Source organism: Uloborus diversus, chromosome 3, assembly GCF_026930045.1.
Source record: "Uloborus diversus isolate 005 chromosome 3, Udiv.v.3.1, whole genome shotgun sequence".
Taxonomy (NCBI): Eukaryota; Metazoa; Arthropoda; class Arachnida; order Araneae; family Uloboridae; genus Uloborus; species Uloborus diversus.
The window spans coordinates 193,825,134-193,851,868 of record NC_072733.1 but is presented as its reverse complement, the minus strand read 5'-3'; the positions used below and the strand labels follow the sequence as shown (position 1 = coordinate 193,851,868).

At 34.6% G+C, this 26,735-nt stretch overlaps 1 protein-coding gene across 1 annotated transcript; it reads right to left on the bottom strand.

Moving 5' to 3' along the window:
* Window positions 1–26,518, bottom strand: LOC129219292 (cell growth regulator with RING finger domain protein 1-like). Its single transcript, XM_054853631.1, has 6 exons — window positions 26,400–26,518; window positions 17,535–17,671; window positions 12,143–12,323; window positions 11,829–11,985; window positions 7,809–7,916; window positions 1–239 (listed from the first exon to the last, which is right to left on the bottom strand). Exons 1-6 carry the CDS (start codon window positions 26,504–26,506, stop codon window positions 27–29), a joined length of 903 nt encoding a protein of 300 aa, XP_054709606.1. The 5' UTR covers window positions 26,507–26,518; the 3' UTR covers window positions 1–26.
* Between the last annotated feature and the right edge of the window lie 217 nt (window positions 26,519–26,735).

The following is a 26,735-nucleotide window of genomic DNA, read 5'->3' as shown; positions in this document are numbered from 1 at the left end:
CATTCAGATCAAGAAGAACTTCATACTTATTGTCGAGGCACAGTGGATAGTTCAAAATAGAAGTTGGCAGGACCTCGACAAATTGGGCATGTTTCACAAAATTCAAAACAAACAGCACAAAGGCAAGCATGACGGCATGGCAATAAAACTAGAGAAACAGCTCGATGATAGCATGCTATGCATAAATCTGTCGTTATACCACCATTGGATGAAGTTGCAGGTGAAGATAAAAATATATTCTGAAATAATTCAAAGATGAAAATGTTAAGTATTTTACAACATAACATACAAAAATAATGTTACGTAATGTTAAAAAACTAAATGACACACTTGGAAGAACAGATGCAAAAGACAAAGAATTGAGTACATTGAGACATTACCATTATAAATGCTCGGATACAAATGAGAAATATTTATCACACATTGAAAAACGAGTACAAAACATAGGATTATACAAGAAGAATACTTTAAATTTAACATATTGTCTCGAAACATGCATTTGCACATATTCTAATTTATCCTCAGCCAGTTATGTGGGGAGATGCAATTAATTTTGCCTTTAGTGAAAAATTAACAAAAACAAGAATGCTAGAAGCAATTTGTCTTGAAGGCTTTAACAAAACTTCTGACATCCAGGTATGTTAAAATATTCTTCAGTGTCTGTGGCGGCGCCACTCTCAACAATGTCCATTATGTCAAAATATGATCTAAAATAATAGTCTTCAATTCAATAGACTTGTCATAAGTTATTCCACCAGCATTCCAGAAAGGAACCTAAAAAGCTGGCTTAGTCTTTTTGTTTCATGTCTCTCATTAATTCTTATACCCTCAAGAACAAGTGCTTATCGCCAAAACAAAAATGTTTCCTTACTGCTCCATCAATAAGGGTTACTTGAAGGTGATAAGTTATCAGTAGTTTAGTTTAAACAGGGAGCACGACATGAAGGTGACTGATACCACCCCCTGTTTTGGGGAAATCGCCTTGGGGATTTGGAGAGAATCACCAAAAGAAAAGTTGAATTGTTTTGAAAACAATATACTGTAGGCACTGCTAAATGTGAACATGGTTAATGTTATCGTTTGCTTAATGTTATCAGAGTCACGAAATCCCAGAACACTTGTATATTAATATGTGTTGAAAGAAGCCGGATATTGTAATTAGTGTCATCATTTGTTATCACTTTTTCATAAACTTTCAATTTTTTACCTTTTTTTTTCTTCAATCAAAAGAAATATGAAGGCGAACCCTGACAAGTAGCTTTCTGGAAAACAAGTTCCCTTTCTTATCAGTAAAGCAAAAGAATTTTTCTCCCTGCTCAATTACACTAAAAACTTTCTTCTAAACGGTGAAACATTTCAGTCATGGAAAAAAAGCGCAGTGATTTAACTGTCTAGGAATATTGTCTACAATTGACATTTTAAAACACCTTGACAATTTAACGGTGACAAGTCTAAGAAATGCTGCAGAACAACTAAACATTTCTCAGCCATTTTTGTAAGCTGCTAAAAAATCGTGATGACATTAAAAACAAAGTGAAGTTAAATAAAAATTGAAACAATCAGCGAAATCGTGCTGGGAAAGATAATGAAGTTGAATCTGTTATGAAACTGGTTTACCAATGTCAGAGAAAAGGATACAAGAGTAAACGGTCCATTAATGCTGCAAACTACAGATCTTAAAGTATTTTGCAGCGTACTGTATATTACATATGCATTTTTACAGTAAATATACAAGGCGTTTTTTAAGTAACGTCAGTTTTGTTTCAGACACCAGTACTTTGCGCGCATAATCCAACAAACACGTGCGTTGTGTACCAGCATGCCTCGAGAACAACTGTGCTCACTTTCAGCTCTGCAGCTAACCTGTATGATGATAGACTGTACTGATGATACACATTGGTAAACGATATTCGACCGCGTTCTCATTCCTAATGTAATGTAATGTAAAATCGACTTTATTCAAATTAGATTAACTTCTCAACTCTTTCGACACGTGTAAAATTGAATGTAGAAAATTTAGAATTGTGGCACAGAAGGCTGGCAAATATTAACACCGATAGTATCAGAGAGAGTTAACTTGAGTGTGTCCATGGCCTGCCTAAATTCAAAAATGTAAAAATAGATTGAAAATTGTACAATTGGCAAATTTAAACGTGTTTCATTTAAACCAATAGGTAAAATACGGTCCAGGTGTCCCCTTGAATTACTTCACACTGATGTGTGGGGTCCATGTAATATTAAGGGAAATAGAGGGGAACATTTTTATTTATCAATTATTTTTCACGTAAATCTGCTTTGTGCCCAATTAGTGAAAAGAGCAAAGTACCAGAAATTTTCACAAGGCATATAAAGCGTGCTGAAAGGTTTTTAAACCTTAAAGTAAAAGCTGTTCGAACTGACAATGGAGGAGAATTTGTAAATAAAGTTTTTGACAATTATTGTTTGGATAACGGTATAAAACATGAGTTAACCAATATTTTCAGTCCAGAGATGAATGGTTTGGCCGAAGTGTACAATCGATCAGCTGCTAATGCCACAACAGTATTATTGGAAGAAAGGGGGCTAAGTAAAAGATTTGGCCCGATAATATGCTTTATTTTAATTATACTTGGCACAGAATTTGTCACTTGGGGCAAACTGAAACACCTTTTGAGTTATATGGTGAACGTAAGCCAAGTGCTAGGCACGTTGAACCTTTTGGTCTTTTGTGTTATCTTGGAACACCCCGTTAGCAGAGATGTAAACTTGATGTTAAAGCCAAAAAAGGTATTTTTTGGGCTATGCATTTAACACTAAGGGTTTTCGTATCTGGATTCCCGAAAACAGCAAAATTTTTGAAAGTATAAATGCAAATTTTAATGAAAATGTTTATTACAAAGAAGCTTTTAAAAATGTATCGGAAAGTGATTTTAGTGGAGCTGTGCTGGGTCCCTGTCTTAAATAGTCTCAAATATTCAATCAGATTTTGAAAATTCAGAAAATGAATCGAATTCCGAATCAGATCACAGAAGTGAAAGCCAGAGTTCGCCGTATAAATTCTTATCTTCTGAGAGTGAAAGTGAGACTAGCGGGTATGAATCAGATTTAAATTCTGACTTGAGTGACAATGAGAAAAACCCACCATGCGCCCAGCTTCGTGAAATGGAATGGGTGAGAAAAGCAATTACAAGGTCAGATAAATCTTGTACTGATATTTATTTTTATGAGAAACATTCTTCTGAATGATTGCGTTCTGAAGAATGATGTTGAAAAATATTGTTCTGAAAATTCTATTTTGTTTCAACCACATTTATTTGATTTTAATGGTAAAAATTTATATCAAGCTGAAATTTCTGATCAAATTGTTCATTCAAATGTAACTTATGACTAGATGGTGAAATAGTAATTCCTAAAGATTACAAACAGGTTCTTAAATCTAAGTAAAAGGACCAGTGGTTAGATTCAATGAGGGATGAATTAGAGGTTATGCATTCTAGAAAAGTGTGGGATTTAACATCTTTGCCTGCAAATGAAAAACCAATCAGATCAAAATTGGTATTCAATGTAAAAAGAGATTAATCCAGAAAAATTGTTCGGTATCGTGGGAGCTCAGGGATATGCACAATCCCCAGAACCGTACGATCCGACTCTTAGTCTGACGATTCATTTTTCATTGGTTCAATTTTTCTTTTCCTTGAAAATGTCAGAAGGTTGGTTCGATTTCCAGTGCAATGTAAAAAATGCTTATTTATATGCACCTCTAAAAGAATGCATCTATATGAAGCAACCACTGGGTTTTGCAATAGAAGGGAAAGAAAATCTAGTTTGTAAGCTTAATAAAGCAATTTACAGTTTCCACCAGAGTGGCCGTATGTGGTTTTTTGAGATAAATAGTGTTTTGTTGAAAATTGGTTTTCAAAAATTTGAAGAATGTAATTGTGTTTATATTTATAATTCATGTGTCATTTTATTGCTTTATGTTGACGATCTTGTTTTGCTCGCACGGAAAGAAGAAAATTTAAATCATGTTTTAAATTTACATTAGAAAGATTTTGACTTAAAAGTTCTCGGAAAAACAAAAAAACTGTTAGGTGTTAAATTTGAAAGAACTGAAAATGGTTTAAATTTGTTTCAAACTAAATATATTATTGAAGTTTTTGAAAAGTTCAAACATTTTAATTTTCTGGTTTCATTATTGTAATAAAGGTACTGTTTTTTCGAAATCAAATTGTCCTAATACAGAAAATGAAAAACTTGAAATGTCAAAGATTCCTTATTGTAATTTGTTGGGTTGTCTTTCTTTCATTGCAAGCAGAGCGAGACCGGACATTTGTTATGCGGTCAATATATTCAGTCAATGCCAGAGCAATTCCAGTGTCATTCATTGGAACGGTCTTTTGAAACTCTTGGGTTATGTTTTTCAAACAAAATATTTAAAACTTAGTTTAAATTGTAATAGAACCCAATTGATAGCTTTTTCTGATGCTGATTACGCAGTTAATCAGGATGACTGAACTTCACCCGGGGGCAGTCAATTTTGTTGGAAAATGCGCCAATTGAACGCAAACCTTCAAGGAACGTTGTATTAGCCTTTCCACTATGGAAAGTGAGTTTGTAGCCCTTTGTGAAGTGTCTAAAGAGCTTATGTGGTTTGACCCTGTATTAAATGAATGTTTACACTGGGGAATTGATAGAAAAAGTAAAATTAAATCTGTAATGTACCTTGATAGTCAATCCGCCATTGACTTTCTAAAATCTCCAATTAAGAATCACCGTACAAAACATATCGATGTAAAATTATTTTTTGTTCATGATTTGATTCTGCTGGACATTTTTACCGTAAAACATGTAGGCAGTAAATCCAACAGGGCCGATATTTTTACGAAGCCGCAGATCCGGTTTGAATTGAATCGTTTTTGTGAACAAATATTTCGTTAATTTTTATAGTATCAAATTGTTTAGTATAATATATTCGAGTATTAAAGTATAAATATTTTTGTAACAACTTAAATTCTTTTTCAAATTTCTCATTAGTTTGATCTTTAAAGGAGGAATTTGATTCAATGAAAGATGATTTTATTTTTGAAACTTAGTGTTTTAAATGATTTTGTCATTGGGGAAAAAAAAATTTCATGTCAAGTTATTGTGCTCATTTTTCAAATATACTGTTTCGAGTATCTTTGAATTACAGTTTGATAAGACAACTGTTGATGTGGAAATGTTCATCTGGACTTGCTCCTTGGACTTTTGACAACAATAGGCAAAAAGAACTTTTATGAGAAGGAACTTCTAGTGATAAGCGTTGACCTGCAGCCGCTGACGGATGCTGCATAATGTTGTTGGATATTAGATCCATATTTGTTTATTGTTGAATTGTTAAATTTTTTTTGTAAAAGATTAAGCCTGGCCCTCTGTTGATTTTTTTGGGGCGTTATTTTTTTGAATCTGATAAAATTGTATAAAAATTTAAAGTTTAATACCATTACTGAATGAGAAGGGCGGATATGACAGACATCGGTAAATGATATTTGAATGCGTTCTCATTCCTAATGTAATGTAAAATCGACATTATTCAAATTAGATTAACTTCTCAACTCTTTCAGCGGGTGTAAAGTTTCAGTTTTAGGTTGGCATCCTTTGATGCCCAATCATATGCAAACGAGGCAAGTATAAATAGTGAACGATTTTAATTGTTCATCCTTTCTTTTGCGTTCGTCAGCTTCTTGTGTGTTAGGTCCGGTAGGTGTTGGGGAGTTGCGAACTCCACCTCCGCTTATGGCCAGGGTTTATTTTTATTAACTTATTTTGTTAGTTTATTTATTTTAGTTTCTATGGACCAATAAATTTTTGGTAAGATTTTAAACAAGTTTCCAATGTTCTTCACATTGACATTAATTAAGCATCTTCCACTGTGTGGTATTCTCTCTGCTTATATAAGCAAGTAATACTGTTGACTGACTTACGGAACTTAGCCTTTCGGCTTTACGTTTAAATGTTGTAAGTTATCATAGCTAACCTGTGCGGTTATGTTCTATGCTTTCATAATGTTAAGACTATCAACTCGCCTGCCGTATATGAGGTTCGCTCAGTGATACCCTTTTTGTCAGCAAGGAATCTGTCTGCTGCAAAAACATATTGACAGATTTGCGAAGATTCCGCTTCCACTGAAGCACTCAAATCGTCTGTAATCAAAGAAGGGTGAGCAGAGCGCTTCTGATCATGGACGTTGTCACGGCCATCTTCAAGTTCTCTTACACGTTTACGCACTTTGCTTTCAATCATAAAAGCATCACCGTACACTTCCCAAATCTGTTGAAGAATTTCTGCTACAGACAGGTTCCTAGCTGACAAAAAGCGTATCTCTGAGCGAACCTCACATGCGGCGGCCGAGTTGAAAGTCTAAAACATTATGAAAGCATAGAACAGAACAGGATAGCTACAGAGCTGAAAATAAGCACAGTTGTTCCCAAGGCATGCCAGTACATGACGCATGTGCTCGTTGCGGCCTGCGTGCGAACTACTGACGTCTAAAACAAAACGAACCTTACTTAAAAGCAAGCCTCATAGATATGTACTATGGCAGATGACATCTCTCTGCATTCCCCTCCCTACAACTAAGCACTGTGGATAACTGAAACATGTAATGAATAAAAATATTTTACTTAAGAAGTCACATTTACATGTGTGTGATTTCTGAAACATTCCCGCTCTTCCCCTCACCTGCACATATGGAGGCACCATCTATTGGTAGAGAGCCTGATGCATGCACAGCGTTTGATGTTGTACAGCGATAGTGTGGCTTCAGGCCAAAGAGAAGGTGGTCATATAAAATATCATCCAAAACGTAACATTTAGGTGATTAAGTAGAAACATTGAGGCGTGGTTCGATTTTTAGTGGTGGAGAGTTGGAGGCCTTAAAATGTATAGAGGGATGAAAGATGTGTACGGTGAGTATAGTCTTAAGTTGTTCAACTGTTGTGGAATGGCACAATAGATGTACATGAATGAAGGTGAAGACCAGGGCTGGATTTAGGGAAGGACAGGCGGGGCTGCTGCCCCGGGGCCTCCACAACAAAGGGGCCAACCAGTAAAATATTTACAAAATATATTAAATTTCATGGGTCGAAAATATCGGATATATACATATATATAAAAATATTTGGATATGTATCAAAGTATCGGATCTTTTCGAAAATATGATGATCTTTTCAAACCCTGATTAGGGGCCTCCACACTTCCAAATCCGGCCCTGGTGAAGACGATATTGCAGCAGTTTTGGCGAGAAACATTAGAACATCCACCGTACAGCCCAGACCTTTCACGGTGTAACTTTCATGTTTTTTGGAACTCTAAAACAAGTGACTCATGGACATCAATTCACAATGGATAACAAAGTGTATGACTGGGTCCAGGCCTAGATTTGACAGTAGCCTACTAGCTTCATGAAAGATGGAATCGGCCAAGAAAAATGTGCTAACAGCTTCGGCTACTATTTTTGAGTAAATAAAATCGTAACTGTTACCTTACAGTAGTGACCAGGTTTCATTTGAAAGCCCCTTATGTGTAAAGATTGAAAAATCTGATGCCAAACAATAACAATATTTAAAGTAATCATATTTACTGCTTTAAATTTGTAAAATAAATGTCGAATTGAATTTGCTTTAATAAAAATAATAAACTAGATTTTAAGAGAACTTCTTGCAGCAGGAAACAAATGAAAACATACACAATTCATAACCAGTGTAACAGTGTACAGCATTATACTTGCACAGTAAACAACATAATTTATCACATTTTTATATAATTGCAAATAAAGGAAATATACACACCTTTATCAAACCAACAGGGCCAGAAGAAAGTTTAACATATTGTCCAATCAGTTGTGATTGAAGCTTAAGCACCTTATCAGGAACATGCACAACATTAGCCATTGTCACCTATAAAATTGCAAACATGAAAAATTAAAATTTGTAAGAAACGAAACAAATCATTTCTAACAATAAATTATTTAAAATTGATTCAAAGTTTATTTTATATACTTTTCCTTCTGTTCATTTATCTATCATGAGCATTCTATGTGTCAAAAGTAACTACATTCTAAATGTAAATTGCCTGAGAAACTACAACTAAGGGTCAAATTTCATAATAAATTATTTTTTTCTGATAATTATAACAAACATCATTCAAAATAAACAATTAAAATAAATAAAAATGTGCTACTTCTTTATTTAAAGAACATCATAAAATAATCGCTTTTTATGATTTACTAAAATAAAGACGCATTATTGAATTATGTTAAGTAAATAGTCATCACACACAAATATAAAAAAGCATCTATATTTAAGAAAACCAAGACCAAGTGGTTTTAAGAGTTAAGTAGTTGTCCTAAAGTAAACTGCTGTCAGTAGTGTTATCACTAACTGCATACAGCTTTATCTTTTGCATGAGCAAACATTTTAAACTTTGTTTGACAAATGGTGTTTCTAAAATCAATTTAAAACAATGATGAGTAAAAATAGGCAAAAATACATGTAAGTTCTAAGTAGGTGAGTTTTCTAGTAGATAGGGGGATAGGTCAGATACAAAGGTTGCATGTTCATCTTGATTTTTCTTAAAAACAATTTTATACTTTTCTACCTCTCATTTCAACTAAAATGTTCAAAATTGACTTTAGAAATGCATGCAGAAACGCAGTTATGAAGTGTGCAATTTTTATAGTTATATAGAATGCAGTTGAAAAACTTGGACGATATTTTAAAATTTATATACTATTCTAAAACAGCTCAGAAAAAAAACTTTTACATCATATTTTAAGACAGGTTAATAATTATATACAGTTAGAGAAAGTACATCAGCAAACACTTCTTGCTAAAACCCAAGAAATCACAAATGTAAAAACTTTTGAGTTATTCAATACACTGACTAGCACTTGCTAACCAATGAAAAACCTATATGAAAATACATCTTACAATGATAATCTCGCTCATTTGTTAAATATTGCTTTCAAAAAATATTTAAAACCAATACAAGAAATGAAATGATCAAAAACCCTCTAGAAGTTATATCAAATTCATTAAAAATGAAAACAATTAAATGAAATAAAAAATGTTATCATAGCTAATATTTTTAAACAATCTCCCATTAAAAAAAAAAGTATTTTTCAAGAATTCTTGCACATACAGATGGGGGATAAAATAAAACAAATACCTCTGAAATAAAGGAAAATATTTAACAATTGAAAGTTGAATTATCCCCTCTTGTCCGGATTACCTACTGCATGCAACATGGGATATTACATAGAAGTCTTTTGATTGTTGCATAGTTGTCATGCGCAATTGTTAAAGAAATGTAAGACTATTACTCATGCACAGAGGTAGGTCTCTAATTTGAAAGATGTGGTTCACAGTACATAAAACCTTTGGTCCCCAAATTCTCCCTAAGTTTCTAATAATGTACAACTGTGGGAACTGAGATGGCCGTATGAAATGTGATGTTTCATTTTTATGTTTTTCTTAGCATTATTTAACGCATCAATTACGATAGTGATATGAATTGTTGTCTTGAACAAACAACCACTCAGCAGGAAATAAAGCCTGAAAAGTAGGAGGAAATGATTGGATAGAATACTGATATACTTTATAGAAGTTTGCTTTTTAGCTGTAAAGAATGAGTGCACTAGGACTGTGCCAAGACATCTTCCTCAGATTTTTGAGAGGCTCAGTAACTTAGGAAGAAAATTTTCATCAAGGGAGAATGACACTTACAGCATACAAAAACATAAAGTATACATAAATATGCTCATCTTCATGGGGGTGTGTCATGATCTTCCTTATTCTCCCTCACTGGTCTGAGAAACTAAATGTTTCTGTAGCATATTACAACATGTTCTTTGCTCTAAATCTAGTTAACTACAACTACAGCTACTTTTTTAAAATGTAGCAAAAACAAACTACCTTTGAAATGTAAAGGGTGTCCCAAAATTAACGCAAGATTTGATTTTGCCGCCATTTTTGCAATAAATGGTTGGCAACCCTGAAAAAAGAACAATTTGACAGCTGAGAGTTTAGGGTAATCAAAAATGGAGCGTTATACGATACAATAACGCGCTTTCATTATTGAACAATTGTTTCAAAAATAATGAAAGTTGAGGCTGGTCAAGCAGTTACTGTTATTGGTGCTCGGTATCGCAACACGGTAATGCACGGGCGGTTGTGGGCTAGTTGACATAGACTTTTGAATTCAAATAACCCCATAAGAAGAAATTTAAAAATGTTAAATCACACGATCTAGGGTGAAAATTCTGATCACCGAAATGAGAGAGTACGTGACCAGGAAATGCCTTATGCAGTAATTGAAATGTTTCACTCTCTCTAGCTGTATGGTACAATAACACCCCATTTTTACTAACCCTAAACTAATTGTTCTTTTTTCATGGCTGCCAACAATTTATGGAAAAAATGGTGGCAAATTCAAATCTTGCGTTAATTTTGGGACACCCTTTACTTTGCTATTTGAATGAAATTTGCTTTTGAAATGTACTTTGCTACACAACTTTGCTATTTTTTAAAAAACTAACAAATAAAAAGCATAAACACTTAAAAAATAAGCTCATTTAAACATGGAATAATACAAAGAGAGTATTTTCTTTTTTTTTTTTTTTTTGAGCCAATTTGTCACTCTAAATTACATTTACAATTTTTATGAATATTAGCTGCCAGAAAGAATTTAAAAGTTGAAACAATTCAACGTTCAAAGTTTTAATCCTTTCTTGGCAGCCAATACTTAATTCAAGAAGTTTAACTCGGTTACTTGAAAAACTAAAAAGAAGCAGTCATAATTTGTTTTAAATTTTACATAGATATACATGTAGTACATAAAATTAATTAGAAGAGAAACTTCAATTTTCATTACATGAATTAATTTTACATGAACTTATATTATGTAGGAACTAGTCTATTAATATTGAGTTTCAAGCTAGGGGTCCAGACCTGGACAAAATTCCTTTTCTTAGGCCACTGAGAAAATGGAATAAACGTTTTTCATTCCTATCAAATTATCTCAAAAACTTACAGATATTTAATAAACGACTATTATTATGTTAATATGTCAACACTCAAACACAAAAAATGAAAAAATAAAGAAATATTAAAAATATCCCAAATGGTTTGAGTTATCATTACTAAATATTAATAAATAAGCTATCTGCAACATAAAGCATGACTAACAATGTTTTCCTTACTTCATTGTACAGTTTTAAATTACATGCAGATGACAGATACAAGAAGCTTTTTGCTTGACAGGCAAAGCTTCCGACCACTGTCCTTCCTTCAGTACACAACTTAAAAAGGTGCCTCTGTGTTCTAAAGGGGACATAAGACAGGTGGGATCATAAGCATTGGGGGGGGGGGGGTCATTGGCCACACATAGACACATACAGTCATCTGAAAGCCAAAAATTGCTGATTAGTTGGGACAGATAATGTGTTGTGGTTTCGAACCTCTGAGATCAGCACCAACTTTGCTCGAAAGCACTAGTATAGGATCACCAATAATTTCAAAATGGCTACTCTTACATAAATACCTCTGAGAAATTGATAGAAAATCTGACAGCAGCAACTTTTCTCCTCCACAGCCAACCTGTTAGCATAAAGCCACAAGATTATCTAGTGATGACAGCTACTATATATTTCTTTCACCACCAGATTGAAAGTTTCTAGACCAGTTTTAGGGCTGTTTGTAACTAGTCAACTAACATCTGTTTGTAACTAGTCAATATTTTTAACAGCTGTTTTTATTGTTTTGTCACCCATTTGCAGCACAAGCAAAACATGTTTTTAAAAATAACAGTACCACTAAACTAGGCTCCATATCAACATCTTTCATCAATGTCATGATAACAACAAATGGATAAATTTGACGTGTGTGAGCTTCAGGTGATTCAAAAGCTGAGCTATCAACATTCCAGCCTGGTTTGAAGTACATATTTTTTTCCTCACCAGCATGCAATCTACAATTTGCTAAGGAACAAACGATTCGACAGAATAGACACATATATCATAATTTAACAGTCCACATATTATAATTATAACACATTATTATAATTAAATAAAAAAATAATTAAGCTTTAAATGCCCATGCACAATGATTGAGGACTATAAGGATACAGACGAGGAATGTCGTAGCAAATGCATTTCTTACTGAAGCTATCATCCTGTACACATGTTATTATAGAGTACTTCATATCACACCAACTTCTATTTAGAAGTTCAAATAAGAGATAGATAGGAACACCCCAAAATACTCTTATGTAACAATCTTTTTCTGATTTCAGAGTACATTCCACACCTGTAATAAACCAATAACATAGGTCATCAAATGCTATGATAAAATCTTACATCAGATAAAATATATATGAGTTCATTAAATTTTACATAGTTTACACTCAAAATTGGAATTTTATTCAAGGAGTATTCATAGACTTTTCAAGGATAAATTTATATATATATATATTTTTTTTAGGGCCGTTACTAGACTTTTGTTTTTTTGGGGGGGGGGGGGGGTACCAGGTCCATTTATTGTGAAATCCGTATTGACCAATAAAATTTGATTTTATTTGTATATTCTACGCATTTTTGTTAAAATGGGTTATTATTTAATTTAGGGGTTGCTACTTTAAAGGCATTAACTTGAAAAAATGTAATACTGATCAACTGAATGGAGGGGGGGGGGAATCTGAGTAAACAACAAAACTTTACCCCTGTTACATATTCAATGTCTTTTTAACAAAACAGAAGAAATACATGTACTTGTACACTGCTCGACATTGAAAATGAAACACCAAGAAGGGGTGTTCAGAAATTTATGCAAATTTTAGAATAGACGTACATCAGAGATTATATAAATGATGTGAAATGAGCACCTCTCTGACACACGTGAAGTAAGATATAAGGGCAGGAACTTGCAGAATGGGCAATATTCGTGTCGTTATTTCTGACTGGAGAATTATCGAAGAAATTTTTTTTTTTGCCTTGGAGGATACGTGTACCACGAGAGAATGCCAGGCCAACGTCAACGAAGGCACTTCCAGCAGATAAACAATTTTACGAGGGGTATGGTGATCGGACTGAGAAGGGGAGGTTGGTCCGTACGTCAAATCGCAGCTGATACCCACATGGATGCGAGCACAGTGCATCGGCTGTGCTAAAGATGATTAGAACAACGAAATGTGGCAAGACTAAGGGGTGCAGGGGCAACCAGAGTAATGTCAGAACGCATGGATCAACCCATCCACCGACAAGCTGTAGCAGACCCACAAGCCACTTGTTCCTCGATTCTGCAACAGGTGCAAGGTATCCTGAATGTTCCTGCGTCAACCAGAACCATTTTCCGTCGTTTGGTCACACGTGGTATGCAATCACGGCGTCTGCTAAGAAGACTGCCATTGACCCCACAACATAGACAGCAATGTTTAGTATGGTGCCGGACTAGAGCGACGTGGATGGCAGAATGGCGAAATGTCCTGTTCGCAGATGAATCCAGTTTCTGTTTATTCAGTGATAGTCGCCACATAGGAGTGTGGTGTTGATGTGGAGACAGATCTAATCCGGCAGTAACTGTGGAACGTGCCACCGCACGACAACATGGCATAATGGTTTGGGGCGCAATTGCATACAATTCCATATCAGCTCTAGTTTGTATTCAGGGCACTATGACGGCCCAACAATACTTGGATAATTTGCTGCTGCCGGTGGCAATCCCTTACCTTCAAGGGCTACCTAATGCAATTTTTCAGCAGGATAACGCCCAACCACACAGTGCTCGCATCTGCCAACATGCTCTCCAAGGCACACAGATGCTTCCCTGGCCACCATACTCTCCTGACTAGGGCTGGACGATATCTGGATTTGCATATTGCAATCTATCAGAAAGTAAACATCATGATATATCGATATATCGGTATAATCAGCTGTATACATATAGAGGGGGACTAATCATGGTATCTCTTCTCCACACCTTTATGAAATACATATCAGAATCAGGCTCTCATTTTTTACAGGATCATACTTATAATTACTTTTTTCAATTCGAAACGAGAGTTTTGAAGTATTTCCCAACCTTTATAGGTACAGTACAAGAGCATTACAACACACATCTTGGGATCATTTGCATCAAAGATTTTGGCATTATGTAGACAATTTCTAAAACTTATAAAATACTATTTAGATACCAATCAGCCAATCACATCAGAATACAGGGGTGCCAATCGCCTCCCCCCCCCCTTTTTCTCAACCCTCTCCCTTTTTTATTTTTTAGATCTCCTTTTTATTTCAATTATTTTTTAAATATTTTTATATATATTATTGGTTCATTATTATTATTTTATTAGAAAAGTTCTGTGCTATGCCAATGACACACACCCACAAACTAAATAAATAAATGAAATAAAATATAAACAGAAGAAAATTAATAATTTTTTGATTAAAAATAAATCAAAAAATTAAATAAATATAAAAAATATGCCCCCCCCCCCTCCTTCGGTTCAAAAATTTTTTTTGATGGCGCAAGTTGGGCTATACCCCCCTTCTCCCCTCCCTGTGAGTACCCCTCTCAGAATAAGTTTTAACTTTATATAACTTATAGTGATATAAATTGCATCAAACGGTCTAAAAGCATAAACTAAGAAGAAAGTTAAAAAAAGAACAATAGGAACAATAAACAACGATAATTATTTTAAAATATGTAACAAAAACGATAACAACGAAGTAAGGAGAACAGAGAAAAGAAAATTAATAAAGCACCAGAAAACCAAATGAATGGTTCCAAATAAAAGCTTAGTGATAAATTCAGTGAAGCTCGCAAAGGTGAAAAAAACGGTTTCAGCAGCTTCGACATGTTCGAAATTCTAAACGACGAAGCTTGCTACCAAATACCGATATCGTTAGGCGTGTCCCCTCCCTTCCTCCATCCACCCTTGAAGCACAGCAAGCGTGGTCCATGCCAGATGCACCTATGACGTAACACTCCTCCGTTCGTGCTATGCAACGGGAAGCGATCGTGCGGTGGAGAGGGGGGGGAGCGTAGTCTTCGAATCAGCAGGTCTCGGAGGGGGATCACCGATCTTCGGGCAAGTCGAACGTCCGTCGGAGAGATCGCAATTCAACCGGTTACGTGCAGCCGATTCCAGTGTCGGTGAATTCGAAACTCGAAGACATCGGTTTCGTTTACGATATACTGTTGGGCTAAATGCCTTTATTTTTGTTTCTTGAAGGATTTCACCAATATTGTTTTAAAAAAAAATTTGTAACTTACCTTTTGCCATTCCAGGAAAAACCTTGCACGGGAAATCCCATCCACCTGCCACTGACACTCAAATGTTTGAGTTTGAATCGGAAGTGTTCGGAAAAATATGTGGCACGCTATGATTGGTTGCCGTCATTCGGCAGAAGTCGGTAAACTTCCGACAAAGCACATGTCGATCACATGAGATAACCATGTTGAGGTGTTGGGTGCTGAATGTCGAATTAAATAAGAATTGTGCAACCTGCAAGCTATGTTTTCCGGGGTTGAGCTGTTCTTGCAATATGCAAATAAGGTAACGTCACATTGTTACGAGCACGGTCGGATCTGGCCATAAATACGCAGACCGGCCATAGCTCGATCTCTCTCACTTGTCTTCTCATTTTGTGTTGTTTGTGTATGTGTTCGTCCATGTCCTCATAAGTTTTTGCTACTGGCCTCTCAGGTGAGGTCTGATTTTTTCTGAATGATTCATCATTGATGTCCTCAGTTTTGGAAGTGCGTGCTGTTATGACGTTCATAAAAGTGAAAAGTTATAGTCCAATTTAAGTGGGTTGTTTGGTCTTCAAAGCAAAGAAAAGGATCGAGTCCATCTTCGATATTTTCCTGGATATGGTGAATTTGACTCCTGAGGCATGAACTGACCTGCGTGCAATTATGGGGAAATTGCGATGCCGTCCTTCTACCTGTGGGGAATTCACTGTGGAACGTCGACAGGACTTTTGACATCTGCATGGACTTATTGTATGATCTTTTTGACCTAGCATAATTTAATATTCTTTGGAAGACTAAACTATTGTAATGTAACTATTTTATAATACATGTTAAATAAATGTTTTTCAGTGTTAAAAAATGATTCATGTTTTATTTTCTTCGGGCAGACCACTCCCTCAAAATTCAGTTGGAAATGAGTTGCCTAATTTTCAGCTTAGCTGTAGGCTATTAACTCTATAACACCTAAATTATATCCAACATATACCGCCGGCTGTGATATATCATGGGTTCGGTTTTGAAAAAAACGGTTTTTATGATATGGCTATGAAACCAGTGCTCAGCGGTATATCGATATATCGTCCAGCACTACTCCTGACCTGTCACCAATCGAACATGCGTGGGATGTGATTGGACGCTGTTTGCAGACTCTGTCCCTGCCTCATTCAGAAGACGAATTGTGGCAAATGGTTGAAAGGGAATGGAGAGCCATCCCTCTGGACACCATTCGCACCCTTATTGACTCTATGACTAGCCGTGTTTCTTCGTGTATCGTTGTCCGCGGTGGTCCTACATCCTACTGAGCCGACGCCGTTCTCGCTATGTATTTCTGCCTATCATTTTGAAATTAAGATTCTTTATTATTCCTTGCTGTCTATGTCTTTTTTTTCCAAATTTCATCACTTTCTGACAACTCCTTCTTGGTGTTGCATTTTCAATGTCAAGCAGTGTATATGCGCATTCGAAGGTAATACTGAAATTCATATTTTTTCACATTTAAATATGTCACACAAAGAGTTTAGAACTTTGAAATTTAAAGAATTTTTGCATGAATTTTTAATGTTTTGTTTTTAAAGAAAGGATGTTTGCAATAACTACAATACAAATAAATACCACAAATAAAGCACTGAGATTGTACAATTCTACAAAATAATAACAATTATAACTTCATTTTTCAACTGAATTTGAAAAATGAATGAATATATAAAAATAAAATGGTGATGATAAATTTTACAACAAGAGCATTTTTTGGAATAGTTTTAAAAAATTTTGGAGGGGATTTTTTTTTTACTTAACTAATGAAAACTATCAGTTAAGAAACATCTGGAGCCCTCTGTGTTAAAACACGTTAAAAGCAAAATACATTTAGTTTTCAAATCTTGTGATTATAAAACTACACTTAGTGAAGTATTAGTTATGTAATTACCTTTGTCCACATGAATATTACACAATAGGGAAAATAAAATAGAATTTTAAAAACTAAGTGACAGGAACTTTCTGGCTTTCAATTTGATTTTAGCATGCTACAAATACTCCAAAGGCAGCAACTTTATCCCTGACTAATCACTTCAAGGAAGCTACATTAGACTAAAAATTCTGAAGACATTAGTCATTGATAGCAATGCAAAGTATTATTTCAAATGCTATCACAACCATAAATCCTAATTGAATAATGAATAGAAGAAAGTAATATAACTGGAATGCCTTTACAAACATATCTAGATTATTTTATTCTAACTGCAAAGTAAGAAGAAGCTACCATTTTACCTGAATAACTTGATTTGTTGACATTCAAATCAAAGAAGAATGGATTGTGACATGCTGTCATTTTCATAGGACTTCTTTCAGTATTAACATAATGAATTCCACCAGCACTATAAACTACTTGATATAAGTTCCTCAATCTAAAGTATAAAGATTTCAAAATATAAAAAAAGTTATTAATTCAAGAAAAAGTTAAATTCAACATAAGATTGAGTGGCACAAATGCCGCAGATAATTAAAATCGGCGATAAACCACATAAGGGCTAAAATGAGGGACAACTAAGGTGAAAATTGTCCTTCCTCAAAAACTGAGCTGTATTGATGCATAGTACTCTCTTTAAACAGTGAAAATATATATACAGTACAGAGTAAAAATGTTTTGTATTTTTGCACAACAAAACTTAACATCTACAAAGAACAAGTGCATATACGATGAAGAAAGCATAAAAAATAAATAAATAAAACAAAAAAATTGAGTTTAAGTTCACAATTTTTTGACAAAAAAAAACACTAATGGTTTTGCTTTTTACTGGGAAAATACATGTTGCTGATTGTTGATTGACTCATGGATAATCCACTAATGGATAATCAGGAGTTTCCTGTACAGAGTGCTTACCCAAAATACAAAAAGCCGCAGAGCACTTCCTGATAAGAGGCACTCCTTCAATTAAAAGGACACTTTATCAAAAGATAAGTGCAGTAAGAAAGTAGGAAGTTTGGTAATATAACCTTCCCATCCCACACCTATTCTAGTGGACAAAGAGAACAAGAGAGTTACATTTCAAAGACATACTGAAGAGTATCAACATTTGTGATCAAATGTTGATAAAGTTTGAAGGGTCATTGAGAAATGCAACAAAACGGAGAAGGGTGCAGCACCCTCCTAAAAATGCCTGGGGGAAACACTAATACAGAGGTAGACGTAGGTGATAAAAGTGAGGGCACAACCAAGCCCTTGGTACAGGGAGTGACCAATTAGGAGTTAAATTTCAAAAGGCAATGGCGGTGATAAGGGGGGGGGCAAGGGGGGTAGATCCCCTCCCCCACTTTTTATGGTCAATTAATTTATTTTATTTTGCAATTTAAAAACCAAAACTAGAAATCATAAATAAAGCAGAAATATCAAAAATTTCAGAACATAGTAATTTGTTTTACTTTGTATATCCGTTTATGAAACATTATTTAGCACAAACAGTAGCTTTTAGCTTATGTATTCATTGTTTAGATACAGTGAAACCTGTGTAAGTTGACCACTCGCGGTGCACTACTTTAATGGTCAACTCAAACATGTGGTCAACTTACAGAGGTTGATTTATATGATAGAGGCTAATTATGTGCTTGAAAAAAGCAGTCAACTTACAAGAGTGGTCAACTTCACAGGTTTTATTGTATTAGTAAATCAATTGTTTTACTTAAACAAGCCACACTTGTTCAATGAAGTTATTACGAAGGGTTTGTGAAGCCCTTCGTAATAACCCCAAAGCCGAAAATACTTTGGGGTGAATAAGTCCAATTCATGTCTAAGTGTTTCTTCAGGGAAAGTTATTGTATACATACAGTTGGCTCTCTGTTTAACGACGCTCTATTTAACGACTTTCTCTATTTAACGACGGCTTTTCACGGTCCCAAATGGTCCACTATAGTGTTAAAAGCATTCTATTTAAGGACGCTTTCTACTTAAGGACGATTTTTTGTGGTCCCTTGAAAGTCGTTAAACAGAGAGCCAACTGTATTTCATCAAAATCCTAAGAAAGGATGAGTTAAGTAGTTAGATTTATATCAATTACCACTTATCTGTTGTCAAAACTAGCCCTAACAAAATTTTGCTTTCTTTTTTTTTTCTTTCTCTTTTTTTCATTTTTGTAATGCCGCTATAAGTCCTGTTTTTTTGCCCCCTCACCCCTCCTTATAAGCACCAATCGCTCCTCTGTCAATGAATAATGAGATCTAGTACAATTTATGCCTCAACTCATGTGATTTTCAAATTTCATTGATTAAGCTGTTGTTGGAGCACTACATAACTCTAAGAGTGATGAAATTTGTATGTGATTGAAGAGAATTTGCCAGGCAAATAAATTTAGAAGCAGCAGTGATTTTAGGGAAGCCCAGGGGGGCTGGGCCCCACCCAAAGGGGTAAATTATTTGAATACTTCATTTACTTTTTAATTGACTTCTTTGTAACATAAAGATTTTTTTTTCCTTCAGTTATTTAAAAAGAACACAAAACACACAAAGCATATTCGTTTGCTAAAGAAGTAAACTGGAAGTGGGCCAAGGCCAGAGCGGCAAAACACATTTAATTCACCAATTTCGAATTCAAATCAATGCAATATCACAATTCCTCCATTAATTTTTCTTTGATAGAATCAATAATTAACATTTTTGAAAAAATGTGTAGACATGCACAGAAGAGTTATTTTGATCCAAGAAGCTATTTGTAAAATAATAGATTTCTTTTTCAGCTTGTAAAAATGCTAATTGTAAGAAATCACAAGGTTGTTTCTCGGCCAAACCATGATACTAAAGGAAATGGCATGTAGTATCAGAATGTTATCTCAACTGTACCTTGTACCGTGGTTTTAAAAAGAAATAAGTAACTGCTCTGAAGTTTGAAAAGAAATATTTCTGAATTCTGCAATAAAATTTATATCTTATGAAGCTATAATTTTCTTAATTACATAACATTTTATAATCAAATTATGAATATATTTATAAAACTCAAATTAGATATGCTTTTTTTTAATTACCTTTCCTTCGTCTTATCATCGTTATGACAGTGTTTCTAAATAAAACCGCTCATTTTATAGCATCTGGGTGAAAATATATCGTTTAGTATTTAAATAGCTTGAAATTTTGACATGTTAAAGATATTTTATGTCCACATTCAAAGTGTATTAGTACATAATATTTATGTAGGAAAAGTGGGGTGAAACCGGAAAGTCAGGAGCAAACCGGGTATCCCCTTCTAGCCCCTGTAAGCGCTGCAATCACGTGGACAAGAGAGGAATTACCTTCCACCTTGATGAAAAAGCAGTGGCCATTAAATTAGAACGCATTAGACTTGCTTCTTTCGTTCCTGTTAAGAAAATTCTGTTTGAGTGGTTTGTGGTTGAAATTTTCGAACAAAACTAGACTGATTGTACTACAATCCTGTTTCTGCAACAGTAAAGGCATATATACTCTTTGTAGAACATTTAATTACCTTCATTATCATTCTACGTAATTGTTTGTAGCGTTCTATATAGTCATTTGACGGCATTTATTATTAAAGCTGTATATGCAGGGAAAAACCGCATACTACTCCCTTACAATGAGAGCAAGATGCAGCTGAAAGAGGACAAGAGAAAAGGAAAAACTCATTTTGACGGGCTCCCCATACAAGCTTCATCTTCAGGCAACATTAGAAGAAAAGAAAAAGAAAAATGATGGAAAGAAGACCAAAGATGGACGGAAGAAAAAAATACCTGAAAGAAATATAAACAAACCAAAGAAAAGGCAACATTATGAAGATGCCAAAAAGGAAGACAGAAAATAAGTGTCCAAGAAAAGAAAAACCGAAGGAGCAAATGAGGGAGGATTTCAGTGAAGAGAAGGACAATACTGCCTGCATGTACTGCAATGAGCTTTATTCCAACTCCAAGGGTAGTGAGGGATAGTTGCAATGCATCCAATGTCGTCGTTGGGCCCCACGAAAGCTGCTCTGGGGCCGAAGAGGAAGATAACTATTTTACTTGTGACTGGTGTCAATAGGCCTTATATTACAGCAAAAAACTAAAGGTAAAGACTATTAAATTTACTGTCAACTCATCAATATGCCTCTTTTATACTTATTCTAGTATGTTATGACAATAGTTAACATATTTCACTAAATAAAACTAGAATTTTGTGGAAACTTTTAAAAAAGTTTATTTTCCTAAAGCAATAGCATGTCTACCTGGTTCGGGTAAAATGACTTTTTTTACAAAAAAAAATAATAAAAATTTAAAAAAAAAACACTTATGATTTCGAAACTGTGGTTGCATTAATGCATAAGTAGTGCATACTTTTACAAAATTTTGCTCCTTTATGCTAAAAACTGTGATTTCTAGAAGTCTGCAAACCTTAGGGTCAAAGTTTTACCCAACTTTCCCCTACTCAAAAATATATAAATTGGCTTAGATGATCCTAAAAAAACATTTAAAAATAAAGTCATGAAAACTTTTTATGAAACATAGTATGAGAGGGGGGGTGCTTTTGGATTTCCGGAAACCCCATCCAAAAGTTATTTCTGTATTCACCACTGTTGCTCATGAACAGCTCTGGATCCCACGATCAGGAATTGATGAGCCCAAAGAAATGCACGAACAAGATGGTATTGATGAATGTTTGAGTTTTATGACCTAATTCAAACAAAAGATCAAATGACCATTGGGATTTTGAGATTTTGACAGAAATTGTAAATTAAATTGAAAAAAAATGACAAATTTTAGAAAATATACTCTAATGAAGAGCATATCTTTCCAACGAAACAAAAAATAATAGCATGCTGCAAAGAAATTTTACCTAACCCCCACTTAACACCCCTTTTACCCATCTAACCTCTCCTCCACTGTTTCCTTTGCCCCCCCCCCCCCCACTTTTTTGGTGCTCCAGCTGCCTATGAAGAGAATGTTATGGACCAGGGGCTGTGTTTGGGAGGGGAACCCAGAATCATTGAAGAAAAGCATTCACTCTTCTTCCGAAAAAGGAAAAGAATTTCTGGAACTAATGTCATGTACCCCACCCTTGGCGACTTTTTCCTGTTGGCCTCAAGAAAGCGTCACCAAGAAAACGATGTATGACAACATATGTCATATATCGTTCTTAGCGATGTTTTTTAGCGCCAACAGGAATAATTCAGATAAAAAAAAATGTGATCAAAGCTTTCATTTAGCTTTGCTTTGTTTTTAATCTTGTCACGATTTTTTAGTAACTTACAAAATAATGGCTGAGAAATGTTTAGCTGTGCTGCAGCATTTCTTTGATTGATCATGGGTAGGGCCGTCGACAGGATTTATGGGCCCCTATGCAACTTTCTTCAGGGCTCCTAATTTTTCACTTAATCTTTAACCTCCTCTTTCTAGGCTCCGTTTTCACATAAACATTTAAAATTGATTTGCGATTTCAGGTATGGGGGACCCTTTTTGTAGCTTGGACAACTTTATGTCAATAGCAAAACAGGCCATTTTATATTTTTTTTCCTCATGATGTGTCTTTTTCTATGCGTGTGTGTGTGTACTTAACAGAAATGAATAAATAAAAAACATTTTAGCTGTCTGTCTTTTTTTACCTCCTTGGAGGAGGAGGGATATCAGGAGAGTGATACAGGGATCTCCTTTGGGTTGAGAGTAGAATATCTCCAACTTTAGGGGGCCCGGGGGGTTTTGCAAAATACACTAAAAAATTCTGCATTTTGAGGCCTTATACGGGATGATAGGAACTACAAAAACATGAGGAAAGAAAAAAGGAAAACAAAAAATTTCTTAAACTTTACACTCTTTTGCCAACTAAGACAATACAAAATACAAACTGCTCGTGGTTCAACAAATCGTTGATATTAATTGACAGAGAGGAAGAGCGACGAGGGAGAAACGATGACGAATTGTCACTTGTTCACATCGACTCTCGGTATAATTAGTTTTCCATCATCCCTTATCAACCCATCAAACGGAACGTTGAATTAACTGAAAAACGATCAAGATTAAAATATGCTTTAAAAGAAATGGTGGAAATAACAGCCTAACCATTCGGACAAATTATCCTTCATACAACCAACAGGAAATAAAATTGAAGCACTTTTCAAGCAGTATCAGAAACTTTTTAAATTATTTTCAAGGCCTCTAGAACAATTAAAATTATTCAAAGCAGTTCATTTATACTTTCCAATATCTGATATTTTAATACAGTCGGACCTCCATATATCGAAGTAGCAAATTGTTGGAAAAAAATTCGATACATAGAAATTTTGATACATAGAAACGATCTTATTTTATCCTAAAAGTCTCCTAAAACATTAAAACTAAAGCTAATTTACGTGTATGAAACCCAATTTCTAATTGATACGACATCGGATTAAATAAAAGTTAATAATTTAAAAAATAACAAAAATTACATTTTTGCGCCTTCATACATCTTCATTCTTCTTCAATTCAACTTGATCCGCAACATTTGGTGATTTTCATTTTGACAATATATAATTGAAAGAAATGTAAAAAATCAATCTACTTAACTTGAATGATTTTTACTGCAGCTAAAAAACTAGGAATGATAATCAACAGACAAAAGGGAGACCTTGAAACTGATTTTACAATGTTACTGGTCACAACTACGATTCGAAATAACTTGAGAGAATTTAAGAACTCCAGAACAAAACAACGACCTATCTACACACCCCTCAACCCCAGATTCCTTATGAGTTTCGTAGCAACCTTTAATAAACATAATTTTCTCCCCTAACCTTCATTTTTTTCATGAGACAAACAGTCTAAAGTGGAAAAAAAATGTACCTATGTCTTGAAAAAAAATTTGATATATAGAGATTTTTTCGATACATAGAAGCAATTTTTCTATGTAATGAACATAGAAATTTGCTGGGATTGCGACATATAGAAAATTTTGATGTGTGGAAGTTCGATATATGGAGGTTTGACTGTACTTAATCGTATAGTCTTACATTCTAACTCAGTAAGAAACCCCTGTTATTCTGCACTACTTGTATTTTTAAATAACAAGTAGTGCAGAAAACGAAAAGGAATAGAGGTAGTGTAGTAATTTTTCTCATGCGAAACAGATTGACAGTATGCAGTAGAAGTAATATAAATGCAGGCAATAACAAAATAACTTTCAAAATACGGAATTCAGGTTTAAATAAATAGCAAAATGTGAACATGCTAGTCACGAAAATGTATCTCAAGCAAGCACTATGTTGCAGAAACGTCATAACCATACTTTTTTACAATTTTGATGCAGAATGTAGCGAGGAGCTGCATTTGGCACATTTTGGCATCCCCTCCCCCCTCCTCGCATTTGAAGAAGTTTAAAATATCCCAAGTTCTTTGGGTTTTTAAGCACGTGAAAATGAAATTCATTTTTTAAAGTATTTTTCCTTTTCTTTCGGATCGAATCATGCAATTTTTTCAAGAGTTGGGGTCCCCAAAGAAGCGGGAGACCTAAGTTATTATAGCTTGTTTAGCTTATAGGTAAATCCAGCACTGATTCTAATTAATGGTGACATAACTGTGCCCTTTTTAGGTATGTAAGGGCGTTCTATGCACTTTGATGAGGAAACATCTTTCAAAGTGTCCCCCCCCCTCCCCGTTTTTACTCTAGAAGCAACTCTAGAACTAGTTTCAATTTGTATCACTGTACTCAAAACTAAATCAACTCATATTTTAAATCTTTTCATCGAACTGCGTCAATTGCCTATGTTTTGAGTTTTGAACGCTGAAAATGTAAGCGCTTATATTTATAAGTCTTTTTTGTTTTTTTAATTTCTTTGCCCCTTTTCCATTTCACTAAAATTCTGTTTAGCTTTCAAAAAGAAGCAATTTTTTTTTAGCCTTGGAATTCACGCAAAAAAAAAAAGTCACGTTTATTTTTAGTTCAAGGCGTCAATAGTGGGGCTATGAAGATAAGGACAAGTAGAATTTCTCACTTTGAGCCTGATCACTTTCACTGAATTCACTTCGATTGAAAACTAATAATCTTAACTATTAATCTTAACTCTAGGAGAAAGACTTCCTTCAATCTAAAAAGTTTTTTTAAGGGTGGGGGATTTATCTTTATCTTAAGTCCGCTTCGTGGGCCCCTCAACCTCTCACAGGCCCCTGTGCAATGCATAGGCTTGCCCATCTCTCTCGACGGCCCTGATCATGGGTAAATTGTCTAAGCGTTTTAAAATGTTAATTTTTTCCTTGACAGTTACGATAGTGATTTTTCTCCATTGCTAAAATGTTTGACAGTGTGAAGTTTTTAGTGTAACTTGGCCGAGAGAAAAATTCTTCTGCTTTACTGATAAAAAGATAACTTATTTTATCCGAAGCTACATTAATTCTTTCTTAGTGGGAGGAGATCATTACGAGCAAACAAGTCCAACCACTGAATTTTTGAATGTGCAAAAAATTCATCTTAGGGGGAGGCTGTGGTCACTGAGAACAAACTTCTTGTTGTTTGTACATTGCCACCGAGAACCATAAAATGCTGCACAGATAGTTAGTCTTGTCAGAGTTTGCCTTTGTACTTCTATTGACTGAGGAACACAAAAGGGGGGGGGGGAATAAAAGTTTATGAAAAGTTATAACAATAAACAAAGACTGATTACAATATCAGACTTTTTTAACACGTGTTAGTAAGTGTTCAGGGACTTCATGATTCTGATAACATTAAGCGAATGAAAATTTTATTAACGTGATCACATTAAGGGGCGTCTACTGATTTTATATTTTTTAAACATTCCTAAATCCATTTGAGTGCCACTTGGGGTGGTGGTGGTTAGTCCGACCCCCTATCTTATCGTTTTCTTTTCGCTTGCTCTTCCTTGTTTCTTTTCTTTTGAGCTAATGAGGGTATACCGCAGTGCCCCTTGTGACTCCCATGAGCATGCCTCTGCCAGTAAAAAAACAAGACTTGACCCAATATTTAATTAGTTTTTAGTTACCTGAATAAGTTTAAATTTTTCCTTCACTGATGTTAAAGTCTGCAAAACATAAAAGAAAACCTTTTAATGTATTCATATTTCTAAAGACCACAATTGACAACGAAAAAGCCTTTCATGTGGCAAAAGTGGTAATCTATTAACAGAATGAATAAAAGTATTAGCACTTTGAATTAAATTTTGTAAAAAAAGCTTACAGTTTCCACACCAGAGCTGAAACAATCACAATAGTTATCCATTGAGTCTTATTGTTACAAATATTTGAAAATAATTCTTCAATCACAGAAGTAGTATTTGACTCCATTTGTTGCTTTCCTTCAAAAATATCTCTTTCTCTCGAAATCTGAAAAATTATCTCTGCCTGTGTTTCTTTGCTACGTTAAACTAATCATATGATTGTTTACTGAATGATACCATTATTACCAGGACTTCGTTTGCAAGGAGAGCTCAACCGGAGCTCAGCTCCTGTACTCCTTTACAATTTTTAGTGAATGTTTACATGTCAGAGGGAATTCAGAGTTTTAATATGAAAA

What these genes read in the sequence shown, in the direction of transcription:
- LOC129219292 (XM_054853631.1), bottom strand. Translation starts at nt 26,506, where the DNA reads ATGGAGTCAAATACTACTTCTGTGATTGAAGAATTATTTTCAAATATT. An exon ending in TGCTACGACATTCCTCGTCT is followed by an intron (nt 11,986 to 12,142) that starts GTATCCTTATAG and finishes AGCAAATTGTAG; the next exon opens with ATTGCATGCTGGTGAGGAAA. An exon ending in ATATGGAGCCTAGTTTAGTG is followed by an intron (nt 7,917 to 11,828) that starts GTACTGTTATTT and finishes GCAATTTTATAG; the next exon opens with GTGACAATGGCTAATGTTGT.